This window comes from Pseudorasbora parva, chromosome 4, assembly GCF_024679245.1.
Source record: "Pseudorasbora parva isolate DD20220531a chromosome 4, ASM2467924v1, whole genome shotgun sequence".
Taxonomy (NCBI): domain Eukaryota; kingdom Metazoa; phylum Chordata; class Actinopteri; order Cypriniformes; family Gobionidae; genus Pseudorasbora; species Pseudorasbora parva.
The window spans coordinates 6,928,178-6,942,382 of record NC_090175.1 but is presented as its reverse complement, the minus strand read 5'-3'; the positions used below and the strand labels follow the sequence as shown (position 1 = coordinate 6,942,382).

Genomic DNA, 14,205 nt, shown 5'->3' with positions numbered 1-14,205 from the left:
AACACACAGGTAGATTGTCATCTTTATAAAGACGCAAGCTCTATCTGTGTAGCTCTTTTAGGGAAAATGCTCTCTGGGGTACCAATGCACACAGAGGATAGTTGCGGTGACGCAGACAGGGAATGTGTGCAGCCTGTCGTGCGCGCTCTCTTTCTCATAGAAGGCGATCTCTTACCAGCCGTAAAAATGGCTTTTTAGCGCTTTAAACAGCGCACCGAACCAGCTTTGAGAACAGCCTTTTGTTTTTGCTCAATAAAACAAAATAGAAAGAGAAGAGAGAATTCGACCCCGCTGCAATGCCGTCACTTCACCAAACGAAGAGAGATCCACCCAAAGAGCTTGACTCATTATGTTAACACACGCTTGTAGAGAGTGATTTCAGGACAATCCATTCACCACTCGGCTCCGAAGCAAAAGGCTAATTTGATGCAAGCACCTGTGCCTCATTTAAACCCGCGCGGCATGAGCAGCTGGTGCAATCATTGCATGTGATTGCATTGGCTCGTTTAGTTACACTCAAAGGAGATTGGCTCTCGCTAGCGAGATTCCATTCGTCGGTACTCCAATGTGGTGTCGAGAGTGACCGACTGAATGGGAACTTCTGTTTCCAAAAGACACAAAATGCTGAATTGGCTCAACTACAAAAGATTTGTTACAGATTAGTTGCATCTCTCCTGAAAACAAATAATGTCACGTTGACTCAACTAAAACATTTTTTTGTGTGTCACAGACAACTTATTTTCAGTTCGTATAACTGTTATTTACCAAAGTTGAGTCAACAAGAAAAAGCTAGGGGAAATTAGTACTAAGATTTTTTTTTTGTTGTACGAGATTTTTACAGTGCCGATTTTTGCTGAAACAACAAAACTAAATCAGTCTTCTCAACTTTTTTCAAATTGTTTTTTACAATGTTTGATTTTTTGCTGAACCAACACAACAAAGTCAGTCATTTCAACTTTTTTCAAGTTGAGTTTTTTACAGTGAACCAGCTAATGAAGCTCTTACTAGGCATAGAAACTTCCAGACAGGTGTGTAGAGGCAAGCTGGAACTAAACTCTGCAAGACATTGGCCCTCAAAGTCCGATTTTCGACACCAACAGCAGTGGTTCTCAAACCTGTCCTGTTGTATGACTCACCTCATCAGACTCATCCAATTCAAGTCTTGCAGTCTTGATATGATTAATTGAATCAGGCAGTTAGATGGAGACATGCAAAATATACAGTGGTGGGGGGCTGAGAACCACTGGTTTGGAGCATAAGAAACAAATGGTTAAACCATTAAAAATATTATATTTTAAATTAACACTCAAAATTCAGAATTGTCTGATCATTTACAAGAATTGCTGGTGAAGATCAACTAAAAAAAAAAAAAATCCTATAACCTATTTATAACCCCTCCTGTTCAAATCGTCCGCTCCAAGCAGGACCTGAACTCAAGTCCGCCGTCATGAGAGACGGATGCTCTAACAAGGAGGCTAAAGGCTGCAACCTCTAGCGTCAGTCGCTAGAGTGTCTCTTGAGGTCAGAGGAGTGAGGTTTACTTGAACAGTGACTACTAGCTGGCCTCTGTTACATATTTAAAAGTCAAAATTCAGAATGTCAGACTTATTTCAAATTGTTTGTGAATATAATCCATCAAAAACTACAACAACAACCATCTGGTCAAGGATTAGTGAATTATTCTACTTTATTATGCAGAACACAATATCACCTGTTCATCTTTGTTTTTGGCTTTCTTTTGACCAAATTATTTGCTTTAGCAAACACGGTTACAATAACCACAAACTCACATGAAAAGCCAAGAATCAAACTGCCCAACTAAAGAAAACACTGATTACCATAATAGTGACCAATTATTTTCAATACACTGCAAAAAAATGAAAGCATTTCATAAATGATGAAATAAACGTACAATTTGAAAAGACAGGAATCTTAATAATAAACTACTCGATCAAAATAAGATTTATTCCATAAGATAATAGAAGTAAAACCATGACATGACTAGACGTAACCTAATGCTCACAAATACATTTTCTCTTGATGAAACATGGGAGATCATTCCAGTTGTTCACACGGTCTATTCCGTGAAACAGTTCAACGCAGTCCTCTTCTTGTCCAATGCTATTCGGCTCACCTGTGAACCAAAACCTGAATAAAATGCGTCAGAATTATTAAGAGCATCAAATGTTCGATTAATATATAGGCTTAACAAATGATGAGCATCACAAGCAGTACATGAATCAACAGTCCTCGCAGATGAATGGCATGCTTCAGGAGTAAACGGATGAAGCAGAAGTTACAGCGCAGAGAAGAAGAGTTTCCATGGGAAGTTCATTTAATTGTGTTTGTGGAAGAGGCGTGTCTCAAGCAGTTTTCTGAAGGTTGTGATGGTCTGATTTTTTATAATGACTAAAACAGATAGCAGTGGTTTTAGGTCTTACTTTTGATTCAGATGTGAAGTATCCACCCATTTAAAGACCGTCTCGTTCTCAATGTCAGTCAAACCAATCCACACGTTCTCCTTGGCTAATGAAGTTATGAACCTCTGTGTGAATAAAAACAGGAATAAGTGTGTTTCCTCTCCTTCATTAACAATCATTCACACAAACTCACCTGCTTCTCTTCAGTGTTGATAATGATCAGATCAGCTCCTCGATCCCTGCAGTACTGCCTGCTCTCAGACCAGCTCATCGCCTCATTGGATATGGTATAACAAACTGGACCACACAGATTGTCGTACATAAACACTTCTCAAAACTATACATAAACGATTAAAAGGAAACTACACAGAAACAGATTTGTACTGACCTTGTTCAGAAGCATCCTTTGGTTTCAGAATGCTTTCTAACTCCTGGTTTGTGTCTATTAAATTTGGGATTTTGCCGATCTGCAGTATGACGAAGACCAGCAGAAGAACACAAATGAGCCCGAGAAACACCGTCAACACCACCAAACATCTGCATCCTCCTGACAAACAGAGGGAAAACGCACAAATATCAGTGAATACCATTCACATTATAAGATACGACATTTCAAATCAACCATTATCCAGCTTTGTCTTTAGTTATAAACGTGTTGTTAAAATTACAAACTGGAATTGCAGTAAAATATTCAAACAAGAACATGCTGAGAAAGTAAATATTAGAAATTATTCCATGAAATACACTTCATATAAAATCAGATAAACTCATAACTAATATCAAATCAGAAATACAGTGCTCATAGAAAGCCATGACTGAGATTGTTTTTGGTTCCTAAACTTTCTGCTTACCTGTCTTTGGAGCTTGTCCTTTATCCTGGCTGTGAGTCTGTGTCTGAGGTCCATGCACTTCCTCAGCATATTCATAAATGGCGTCTATCTCCATTATTTGCCTTCACAGATGAGGTGTGTTTAGAGATATGAGTAGTGTTTCTACAATGGTGCTAAACCTTCAGGGGAAGTAATTTTCTTTGACAAACATGTTACAAAACCATATGTTTAGGATGTGGTAACAGATGATGCAATCACTACTGATGTTTAAATCCTAACCATTGTTTCTTCCCTGAAGTGTAAGGATCAGCAAGCTTTATGCTAAACTTAAAGCATGACAAAAATCACGACAGTAAAGTTTGAACAAACTCAGACACAGATCTGTGTCAGACAAAGAGCATCAAGGTCTTTAACAGGTCTCTCTCTGCTGTGATGGGGATGTTTGCTGGGCCACTTGAGAGTGTGTGTACGCAACAGGAAGTAAGTGTGCAAGACTGTTCCAGGTCTAAAAAAAATGGCAAAGCGCAGTACAGTTAACACACATTAAATCCACACTATCTCTAAGGCCCGGTCCCACATAGAACCCAAAACCCTCTAGATATTCCTCTGAGGTTACACTTTTGTGATATAATACCATTTTGACTGTCGGGTCACGGCTTGGAAGCACCCTTCTGAAAAATAAAATGACAAATGAGGCACCCTATGGACTTGTGGACTTAACAGATACATGCACACGTCAGCCATTATAAGTCCATAACACCGAAAGTGTGGGACAGGACCTAATATCTCTTCAGAGCGATGTCTTCGAGTCTTTGAGGCTAGGAATATCCCATTCTTCATTACGTTCATGAACTGACATGACCCAATTTGTGTCATGTCATGTCAAGGAAAACTTTCCAAAGCAAGTTAAATTAATTGCGTTACATATGTAAAACACTAGACCGCTAAAGAAAGAGTACTTAAAGGGTTAGTTAATCAATCAATGATTCGGATCGCCAATGTCACGTGATTTCAGCAGTTCGGAGCGCATGTCAAATTGCCAAACTGTTGAAGTCACGTGACATTGGCGATCCCACTCATTGATTGATTCACTGATTCATGACTGTTTTAATCTTTTTTGAGGAACACGGAAGAGAAGACAATGCTGAATAAAGTCATAGTTTTTGATATTTTCTGACCAAAATGTATTTTCGATGCTTCAAGAGACTCTAATTAACCCACTGATGTCACATATGGACTACATTGATGATGTTTTTATTAGCTTTATGGACGTGGACAGTAAAGTGTGCATTGACTACATATGCTGTGGGACTAAAATAAAAATGATCTTAAACTGTGTTCTGAAGATGAACGGAGGTCTTACAGGTGTGGAACGACATTAGGGTGAGTCATTAATGACATCAATTTCATTTTTGGGTGAACTAACCCTTTAAGATTGCATTGTTTAGAGTGGGGGTGTCCAATCCTGCTCCTGGAGGGCCACTGTCGAGTTTAGCCCCAACCCCAAACAAACCTGAACCAGCTAATCATGCTCTTACTAGGCATATAAACTTCCAGACAGATGTGTAGAGGCAAGTTGGAACTAAACTCTGCAAGACATTGGCCCTCAAAGGCTTATATGGTGGAAAAGGTGACGTTTGCTAGAAGGATCGAGTGAACGATCTAAGCAACGTATCTACGTTTGTATTTTGTAATACAAAATAATATTACCCTTTGTCATTAGACACACTATTTAGTTTTGTATGTTTCTTGGTGTTTCCTATTGTTACTGTACTAGCATCTTGCGTTATCTAGACAATGATGTCTCTCGAAGAAACTTTCAATTTTAATCAGAAATTGTTTAAACAGTCAATAAATCACTACTTACTGCTTACAGCAAGTGGATAAATCACTAATTACTGCTTACATGAATACAGTTTTACCTTTTCTTCAGTTTAAGACGCTGAGCGAAGCTTGCTTGAAATAGGCAGAGCAAATGAACGATTTTGAAATAAATTGTTGTGGTATCTGAATATAACAAACCTCAACCATGACTGTTGACATATGAAAGCCTGAACATGACGTGTGTCATGAAAGCCGTTTTTGCTATCCTCAAGTGTCGTTTGTTTATAGTCCCGATGATCCGGCTCCGTCAGTTCCGCCTGACAATGCACATGTTTGGACAGATGCAAATGTTGGGGGCGTGCATATAAATGATCCCCAATGCTTTTTTTGATGCAATGGTGACTTCTCAATAAGAGCTTCTGTAGTCGTCTGACAGAAATAATGTCAGGCTAGTTAATAATGTGTGAAGCTGGTAATGCTGTTTGTCGCCAGAGTTTAGCCCCAACCCCAATCAAACACACCTTAAACAGCTAATCAATTCCTTAATAGAGGGAATGCACGTGCCGTTACCGTCAGCTGCAGTGACTGCGATTACGCTCTACTGAGTTGCAGAAAGACTGAGAGGCAGCGCTGGTTTATAGTGTGATTTAAAGGGTTAGTTAAACACAACTTTTTAATATATAAACTGTATAAAATGAAGAAAAAAAGGTGTAAAAAAAAAAAGATCTACACAAATCTAACCTCGTTTAGAAGCACCCTGAAAGTGCTGCAGTATAATGCCAGAAATCAGAAGAAGACAAAGGATCCCGAGACACACGATCAAACATCGACATCCTTCTGACAAACGGACAAATATCAATGAATACCGTCATATTTTCAGTTCTGGTATGACAACTCTTGGAGAGTTTTGGATGGTAATAGATATGTCAATGTGTGTGTATGTGTAGTTTAATACTGTATGCAAACAAGAACTAAAAGTAAAAATAATACCTTGTTAATATATTTTATATAAAATAAAATATTGACATTTTGGTCTTGGAAAACAACGATTGAAATTAGCGCTGTCAAAGTTAGCATGTTAACAGATCTGATTTTTTTTCTTCAGTTTAACGCGTTGATAATATTTAATGTAATTAATGCAGCATCCGTTTTTTCTGTCATCCTTGGTCTAGCGTTATATTTTGATCATTCTTATTCATGCAAACGCACACTCTAAGGAATGTTGGGTTAAAAACAACTCAAATTAGGTGAAAATGGACAAACCCAGAAACTGGGTAGTTTGAATGGGTCGTTTCACTGGTTTCACAATAAAAAGATCATCTCTTTTGTTCTTCAGCAAACAATAACACACAGAATTATGCCAAAATGTAGTCAACAAAACTGTTGACATCATTACAGCAAGGAAGTGCAGGAATGTAGTCCAAACCGGCCAATCGCTTTGAAACGGAACTTGTGTTAAATAAAATATCTCACTTGGCATTGAACATTGAGCTTTATAATTTTACAGGTATTATTTATGCTCTAACAGCAACATTACACACTGACTAAAGTTTGAAAGATGGGATCGCGAAGAACAGGACCTTTAAGTTGTTGCTACATTAATTTGTAGCAACGCACATGAATGACGCACATGTTTGGACAGATGCAAATGTTGGGGGCGTGCATATAAATGATCCCCAACGCTTTTTTTGATGCAATGGTGACTTCTCAATAAGAGCTTCTGTAGTCGTCTGACAGAAATAATGTCAGGCTAGTTAATAATGTGTGAAGCTGGTAATGCTGTTTGTCGCCAGAGTTTAGCCCCAACCCCAATCAAACACACCTTAAACAGCTAATCAATTCCTTAATAGAGGGAATGCACGTGCCGTTACCGTGAGCTGCAGTGACTGCGATTACGCCCTACTGAGTTGCAGAAAGACTGAGAGGCAACACTGGTTTACAGTGTGAATGCAGTGAAAACACACAAAACCAGGCCCGGCAGTAGAGGTGGGGTAGGGGGAGGCTTGTCCACGAACCCAAAGGACATCGCTGTTCCGAGCTTGATGCTGATGCATTCCCTCTATAGGCCCTATAACATTGATTAGCTGGTTCAGGTGTGTTTGATTGGGGTTGGAGCTAAATTCTGCAGGACAGGAGCCCTCTAGGACCGACACTGGGGACCCCTGCTCTGATGAGATCTTGTGATTGTCAGAGTCTCCAATTGTCCACCACAGGGCAGCAGAGACTTTGAAATGTGAACAGAGGTGGAAAGTCCAGGTTCAGAAGATAAAAAGTCCTGCTCCTTATTTTCTTCCAAACACCTGGATTTGCTAATAACACACTTTTTCAGCCAAGAAGTAGAATTATTTATTGAATCAGCTGACTGAGTTTTTTTTTTTAACTTTCTGAATTTCAATAAAAAATTCTGTTCACAATAAGATTGATTCAATATGATATCTCAAGTTTAATCAGGATGAAGAAGAAGTAAAAGAAGAAAAAACAAACAAACAAAAAAACAGGACGATCCCTATTTCTCACAAATCCCTTTTCTCATGTCAGAGCATTTGAGATCACTCCAGTTGTTCAGGGTGTGTTTGTCAGGATCCAGTTCAATGCAGTCCTCATCTCCGCCATAATAGTTGTTCGGCTCACTTTTAGCCCAAAACCTGAATAAAATCAGATTTTTAATTATTCATAACTTCAAAAAGTTTTTTATCCATGCAACACCAAACAAATAGGTATTTCCCACAGAATAAATAAATACATCATAAATATAAAGCACTCAGTACTGCACTGACAAGTTTCAAGAGTGAACAAAGCAGAAGTGAAGGCACAGAAAAGTAAAAGAGAGATTTTATTTTTAATAGATTTATTTATAGGGAGTGCCTTTGTGGTTTTGGTGTGGTTTTGTGGTTTTGTGCTTGTAGAAAAGCAGTCTTCAGAAATTTTCTGGAGGTTTTAAATAAAAAATAACTAAAAAGACTAAAACAAATAGGCCTAAATACATGATTGTCTGCGAGTGTTTTATCGCTTACCCTTGTTTCAGTGGTGAATTATCCACCCATTTCATGATCCCCTCGTTCTCAATGTCAGACAAACCAATCCACACACTCTCCTTGGCTAATGAAGTTATGAACCTCTGTGTGTGAATAAAAACAGGAGTAAGTGTGATTCCTCTTCTTCATTAACACTCACTTACTCAAACTCACCTGCTTCACTTCAGTGTTGATAATGACCAGATCAGCTCCTCGATCCCTGCAGTACTGCCTGCTCTCAGACCAGGTCATCACCTCATTGGACATGAACAAACCATCTGGACCCCACAGATATCCTAATAGAAACACAACTTTTTAATATATAAACTGTATACAATAAAAATGAAGGAAAAAAGTTATAAAAAAAGATCTACACAAATCTAACCTCGTTTAGAAGCGCCCTGAAAGTGCTGCAGTATAATGCCAGCAATCAGAAGAAGACAAAGGATCCCGAGACACACGATCAAACATCGACATCCTTCTGACAAACAGGGACAAATATCAATGAATACCGTCATATTTTCAGTTCTGGTATGACAACTCTTGGAGAGTTTTGGATGGTAATAGATATGTCAATGTGTGTGTATGTGTAGTTTAATACTGTATGCAAACAAGAACTAAAAGTAAAAATAATACCTTGTTAATATATTTTATATAAAATAAAATATTGACATTTTGGTCTTGGAAAACAACGATTGAAATTAGCGCTGTCAAAGTTAGCATGATAACAGATCTGATTTTTTTTCTTCAGTTTAACGCATTGATAATATTTAATGTAATTAATGCAGCATCCGTTTTTTCTGTCATCCTTGGTCTAGCGTTATATTTTGATCATTCTTATTCATGCAAACGCACACTCTAAGGAATGTTGGGTTAAAAACAACTCAAATTAGGTGAAAATGGACAAACCCAGAAACTGGGTAGTTTGAATGGGTCATTTCACTGGTTTCACAAGAAAAAGATCATCTCTTTTGTTCTTCAGCAAACAATAACACACAGAATTATGCCAAAATGTAGTCAACAAAACTGTTGACATCATTACAGCAAGGAAGTGCAGGGATGTAGTCCAAACCGGCCAATCGCTTTGAAACGGAACTTGTGTTAAATAAAATATCTCACTTGGCATTGAACATTGAGCTTTATAATTTTACAGGTATTATTTATGCTCTAACAGCAACATTACACACTGACTAAAGTTTGAAAGATGGGATCGCGAAGAACAGGACCTTTAAGTTGTTGCTACATTAATTTGGTGACTAACTGCAATTACTACAACATAAAACATTACAAATAAAACATTTGTTAATGATTATTTTAAAAAATGTTAATCGATTGAGACAGCACTGATTGAAATATAACAGTTCTCATTTGCTGAAACCTCATCAAAGCCAACACTGCTTCAAATGAAATGCTCTACTTACTGCACGTTTGAGCTCTTCCTTCATTCTGGTTATATCTTTGAGTTGTGTCCATAACACTTCTGCATTTAGCATTTTCATAAACGTCCTCTAATTCCATTATTTGTTCTTGTGTCTTGCAGTGTGTCTTGACAGATGAGATGTGGTCCTTAGAATGACGACTATTTTTAATAGTTCAGCTTATGTAGTGCTAAATTTACACCGGAAGTGATTTAATTTGACACTAATTTGACCTTCAATGTGAATAGACTTCCTAAAATTCTCCTCAGATCCAAACTCTATGACCGTATCATTGTGTACATTGAACCACATGTAGTGAGTTAAAAGCCAATTTTGGCAAGTAAAAACACAACAAGAGTCTGTGTCCATTCATATGAACTACCTAAACAGCCATAACTAGACCAACACACACACAAACACGTGACTTATGGATATTTATTTTGTGATTTATTTTAAACATCTTCACTTCTAGACAAAATGGAAAATGTTGAATATGGGATTTTTAAAAAAAATGTTTTATAATGCCTCAAGTGACACTATCCACATTCCTAAAACCTGAGAGATAAACAGATTAAGTTAGTATTTCTATTCTCAAAACTTCAAGTATTTCATCATGAACATTAGGACACTTTCTGACATTCAGCTTTTCAAGACACACAATGCTCTTCTTATTTAGTATTTTTTTTTCTTGTTTCCAGTCCAAATAACAAAATGGCATTTGTGTGCCCATATAATCTTAGTGGAAGTTGTAAACAGATTTAGCTTGCTGTCTGCTATAGAGGGGCTTGGAGAGGATATTCCCAAGATCCGATTGCTAACAGGCAAAATTGTACAAAAAGGAGGAGCAGGGGAGGAGGAGGGATGCTGGAAGAACTAACAACAGGAAGAGGTAAGCTGCTGGTCTTATACCAGTATTAACTGAAAGATTAGATGGGCGTGCTCCTCCCGAAATTACGTTGAATAACTTCACTTCTTAAATCAAGATGCATTTACTATATAAGTAAAATGAGATTAGATCAAAAATCAAAATGAAGTTAATTTTTGCTTAAAACAAGCAAAATGATCTGCCAATGGGGTGAAAAAAATAATCTTATTTTTGTTTGGGATGGAAACAAGAAACAAGATTTCAATCAGAAACAAGATTATTTTTCTTACGCATCTTAAACGCATCTTAAAACCACACAGCAAAATCCACCAGCCGTGGCAGACGATAATTTGGGAAAGGGGATGAAATGGGCCGCCTTCAAGAACCAGTCCACTACGATCAAAACCGCCGTATTGTCCTGGGAGGGCAGGAGGGCAGTGACAAAATCTAGCACAATGTGGGACCAGGGTTTCGAAGGGACTGACAGCGATTGGAGTAACCCATCAGGTGGACAATTGGAAGACTTCCCACAAGCACAGACCAAACATGCCAAAACAAAACGCTGAATGTCGTGAGCCATAGAAGGCCACCAGAATCGTTGCTTAACCAAAAAACTAGTGCGATTAACTCCTGGATGACATGCTACATTGGAACATTGACCCCACTGAATGACGTTGGACTGTAGCTCCTCTGGCACGAATAAACGACTCGATGGACACATGTTTTCAATGGAGAGGCAGAATCTCTCAGACTATATATAAAATATCTTAAACTGTGTTCTGAAGATGAACCGAGGTCTTACGGGTGTGGAACAACATTAGGGTGAGTCATTAATGACATAAATTTCTAACTCTTTAAGGGTACATTTTGTACCTCTAAGTCAGGGGTAGGCAAAACTGCCCAACTAAAGGAATCATTGATTCTTGACCTTAGCTTTTTAATGTTATATTTAATCTGGCTGTTGTAACTGGGTTTGTAAGACACATTTGTTATGGCAAGGAAAGCCAAAAGAGAATGCATCTGGGTTATGTTTGTTATCGATGAAAACAACATAATCACCACCTTCAGTATGCTGTTTTTGTAAAGTATAAGTAATTTGTGATTAAATGGTATGAGACATAGTCATAATCATTTATGAGGGATCTCAAAAGCATGATAAGACAAACATTGAATTAATCTCAACAAGGGTGACAATCTTTGTGCAGTGAGCTCAAATTGTGACCATATATGAGCACACAGTGAGTGACTTTTAGCTCCCTGTGACCTCAAATTGTCGACAGGAAACACAAACAGACATCAGCTGCACAAAAATGTTAGTGAACTAACAATACAGATGCCCAACCATAGCCATGCACACCAGTGGAGTTCTGGAAACCATGCAAACCTTTCATATATCACGGAAAAGTTTTTACGCCCGAATGAGGTGGATTTTCAGGAAAAACTTTTCTGCCACATAGGGCCTATATAATTGTTTTTTCACTGATATTATAATAATGAGTACTCGAATATCGAATATTCTCGTAATGAGATGTTATATCGTTAAAAAGACATACATTCTGCTAATAAGGACAATTGTGTTGTATAGTAATGTGGACAAAATATGCCTTTATCCACATTAGAGAAGTAACAAAAAACTACCCTGAGCTAATGACCGAAAAAGACAAACTGAAGAACAACTTCAGCTCTTTGAGTCAGAAGAAAGAACTGGAAAAAAGAGTTGATTATTTCACTGCCTGAAAAATACTATTTACAGAGCAGTTTTGATTCTTTGAGTCAGAACAAACTGGAACTGGAGACCAGAGTCACAAAGTTAAGTGAGGAACTGAAGAAATTGTCCTGTAAACTTTTGATAGTGTCATTGAACTCTCTATCAGGTCTCGAGCTTGAGACACACTGTCATCAACACCAAACAGAGATGACAAAGATGTGCCTAAAGTCTCACTAAGTTGATTGGTCAATAAAAACCCTTACAGGTTATGTTTTCAAGTCTTTCAGGTTTGAATGTGACATGACATAAAGCGGTGATATCTAAGTGGGAGAGTTGTTTACTTTTGAATTATTTTTTCCCATTAACACCAACATTAAGACCGATCTGCAGATACACAACGTACATAAAACAAGCGGCAGCATTTATTGCATTTATTTACAGCGCAGAGGGGCAACATTTGCATTGTTTTATTTTTGCACTATGGATTATATTCTCACCCATTTTTTAAATTATTGCCACATTTACTTAAAGTAAAAGAGAGATTTGTTTTTTTAAGGATAATTTACATATGGAAAGCATCTTTTATGATGATGGTGTGGTGCTTGGAAGAGTGGACTTTGGCTGTTATTTGAAGATTATGATGATCTTAACTTTCTGTCAATTCTGCAAGTGTTTTAGCACTTGTTTCAGTGTTGAATTACCCACCCATCACATTTTGCCCTCGGCTCAATGTCAGAAAAAACAATTGACACTTTCTCCATGATGGCTAATGAAATAAGACAGTTAAAAGACACTTGCTTAATTTCAGTGTTGTTATCGACCAGGGGTGCTTTCCCAAAAGCATCGTTAGCCAACTTTGGTCAACAGTGGTGACATGCTTAATGTCACAATGCATTCTGGGAGACAGAGAGGAGTTTTTAGGATGCACCCATAATGCCTTGAAACATGAATTGAAAGTTGGTCGGACCGACACAACAACAAACATGTGGCATTGTGGGGTATATGACATGAAACAAATACACATTCATCTCTTTCCAGCAGCTGTGAAATACCACTCAAACAATAAAATGGATGGGAACAAAATGACTGATCAGGAGAGTGAATGTTGAATATTTTCAGACACACAGACAGAACCCCCCCCCCCCCCCCCACGTTAAAGTGGTGATTTTTTTACAATGAAAAAGACATTTGAAATTAAATAAGTTTACAGTTTTAATATGCTCACATTATTAGCACGCTTGCAGTTTCTGCAAATTAAGTGAATCAACTTGTTTTAATTTAGTGCAACTGTGCTGCCAGCATTTTACTGATAAATTAGGATTTTTTTTTACAGTAAAAACTGTAAAAAATAAAAACAGCACTCTGCAGGTGAAGCTGCTGCCCTTTCAGTGATTTATTGATACAGATTTATTACCCTCTTAAACTCCAAGGACTCTGATAATGACCCAGGGAATGAAATCATCAAAAATATACTTTACATTGTAAATGTCTGAGGAGGAGCTCTGACCTCATATGTGGTACCATTTGGAAGCGTAGAATGTCTATTTTCTGGAGATATGCATCACTTTGGTTGCCTGACATGGTCATAATTCTATTCTGTCAAGTTCAACACAAAGGAAAATGGTGCGAGGACTCAAGTGCAGATAAATTAAGATTTATTTATAAAATAAAACATAAACTTAAAACAACAACCCACGAGGAGGGAAAACACATAATAGAATAATAAAATACAACCTTAAACAAACCCCCAGAGACCATGGGGAACCTGGAGACGTAGCCAATATGACAATCTGACAAAGACTGACAAATACAAGGAGCTTATAAAGGGAAGAAATCAAGAGGAAACAGGTGGGAGCAATCAAACACTAATCAGATAACAAGGGGGGAGGGATCAGACAATGACAGGAGCACAAGCCCAAAATAACAAAAACCCACATGTGCACAGAAGACAGGACAGGCTTGTGACATAGTCAGAATATGAGTCTGATACTGCTCCATTGGGCTTTAATTATGGGGCGTGTTTCAACCGAACTAGGAAAAACATCAATTGGATAGAACTACAACCAATCAGAGCAAAGAAGCGACGCATAACATTAGTTGTCAAATCTCAACAGAACTCAACTGCA

The 14,205-nt window shown here is 37.8% G+C and overlaps 2 protein-coding genes across 3 annotated transcripts; both read right to left on the bottom strand.

The window, feature by feature from the left end:
• Positions 1-1,578: 1,578 nt before the first annotated feature.
• On the bottom strand, positions 1,579-5,536 carry LOC137073855 (CD209 antigen-like protein A). The gene is made up of 5 exons (XM_067442562.1): positions 3,272-5,536; positions 2,809-2,967; positions 2,614-2,717; positions 2,442-2,545; positions 1,579-2,148 (listed from the first exon to the last, which is right to left on the bottom strand). The coding sequence occupies exons 1-5, from the start codon at positions 3,363-3,365 to the stop codon at positions 2,013-2,015; spliced, it is 597 nt and encodes a 198-aa protein (XP_067298663.1). The 5' UTR covers positions 3,366-5,536; the 3' UTR covers positions 1,579-2,012.
• Positions 5,537-6,844: 1,308 nt separating this feature from the next.
• LOC137073854 (CD209 antigen-like protein D) lies at positions 6,845-9,641 on the bottom strand. Of its 2 annotated transcripts, none has more exons than XM_067442560.1 (5): positions 9,510-9,641; positions 8,474-8,569; positions 8,263-8,384; positions 8,089-8,192; positions 6,845-7,719 (listed from the first exon to the last, which is right to left on the bottom strand). In XM_067442560.1, the coding sequence occupies exons 1-5, from the start codon at positions 9,604-9,606 to the stop codon at positions 7,581-7,583; spliced, it is 558 nt and encodes a 185-aa protein (XP_067298661.1). In that variant the 5' UTR covers positions 9,607-9,641; the 3' UTR covers positions 6,845-7,580. The 2 variants fall into 2 exon arrangements, with proteins under 2 accessions (XP_067298661.1, XP_067298662.1); XM_067442561.1 differs by having other exon boundaries at positions 8,474-8,566; positions 9,510-9,640.
• Positions 9,642-14,205: the final 4,564 nt, after the last annotated feature.

Coding starts and splice junctions, on each gene's coding strand:
- LOC137073855 (XM_067442562.1), bottom strand. CDS start 3,365: ATGGAGATAGACGCCATTTATGAATATGCTGAGGAAGTGCATGGACCT. Junction 2,968..3,271: donor AGGACAAGCTCCAAAGACAG/GTAAGCAGAAAG, acceptor TCTGTTTGTCAG/GAGGATGCAGATGTTTGGTG. Junction 2,718..2,808: donor AAAGGATGCTTCTGAACAAG/GTCAGTACAAAT, acceptor TGTGTGGTCCAG/TTTGTTATACCATATCCAAT.
- LOC137073854 (XM_067442560.1), bottom strand. CDS start 9,606: ATGGAATTAGAGGACGTTTATGAAAATGCTAAATGCAGAAGTGTTATG. Junction 8,570..9,509: donor AGGAAGAGCTCAAACGTGCA/GTAAGTAGAGCA, acceptor CCTGTTTGTCAG/AAGGATGTCGATGTTTGATC. Junction 8,193..8,262: donor TCAACACTGAAGTGAAGCAG/GTGAGTTTGAGT, acceptor ATTCACACACAG/AGGTTCATAACTTCATTAGC.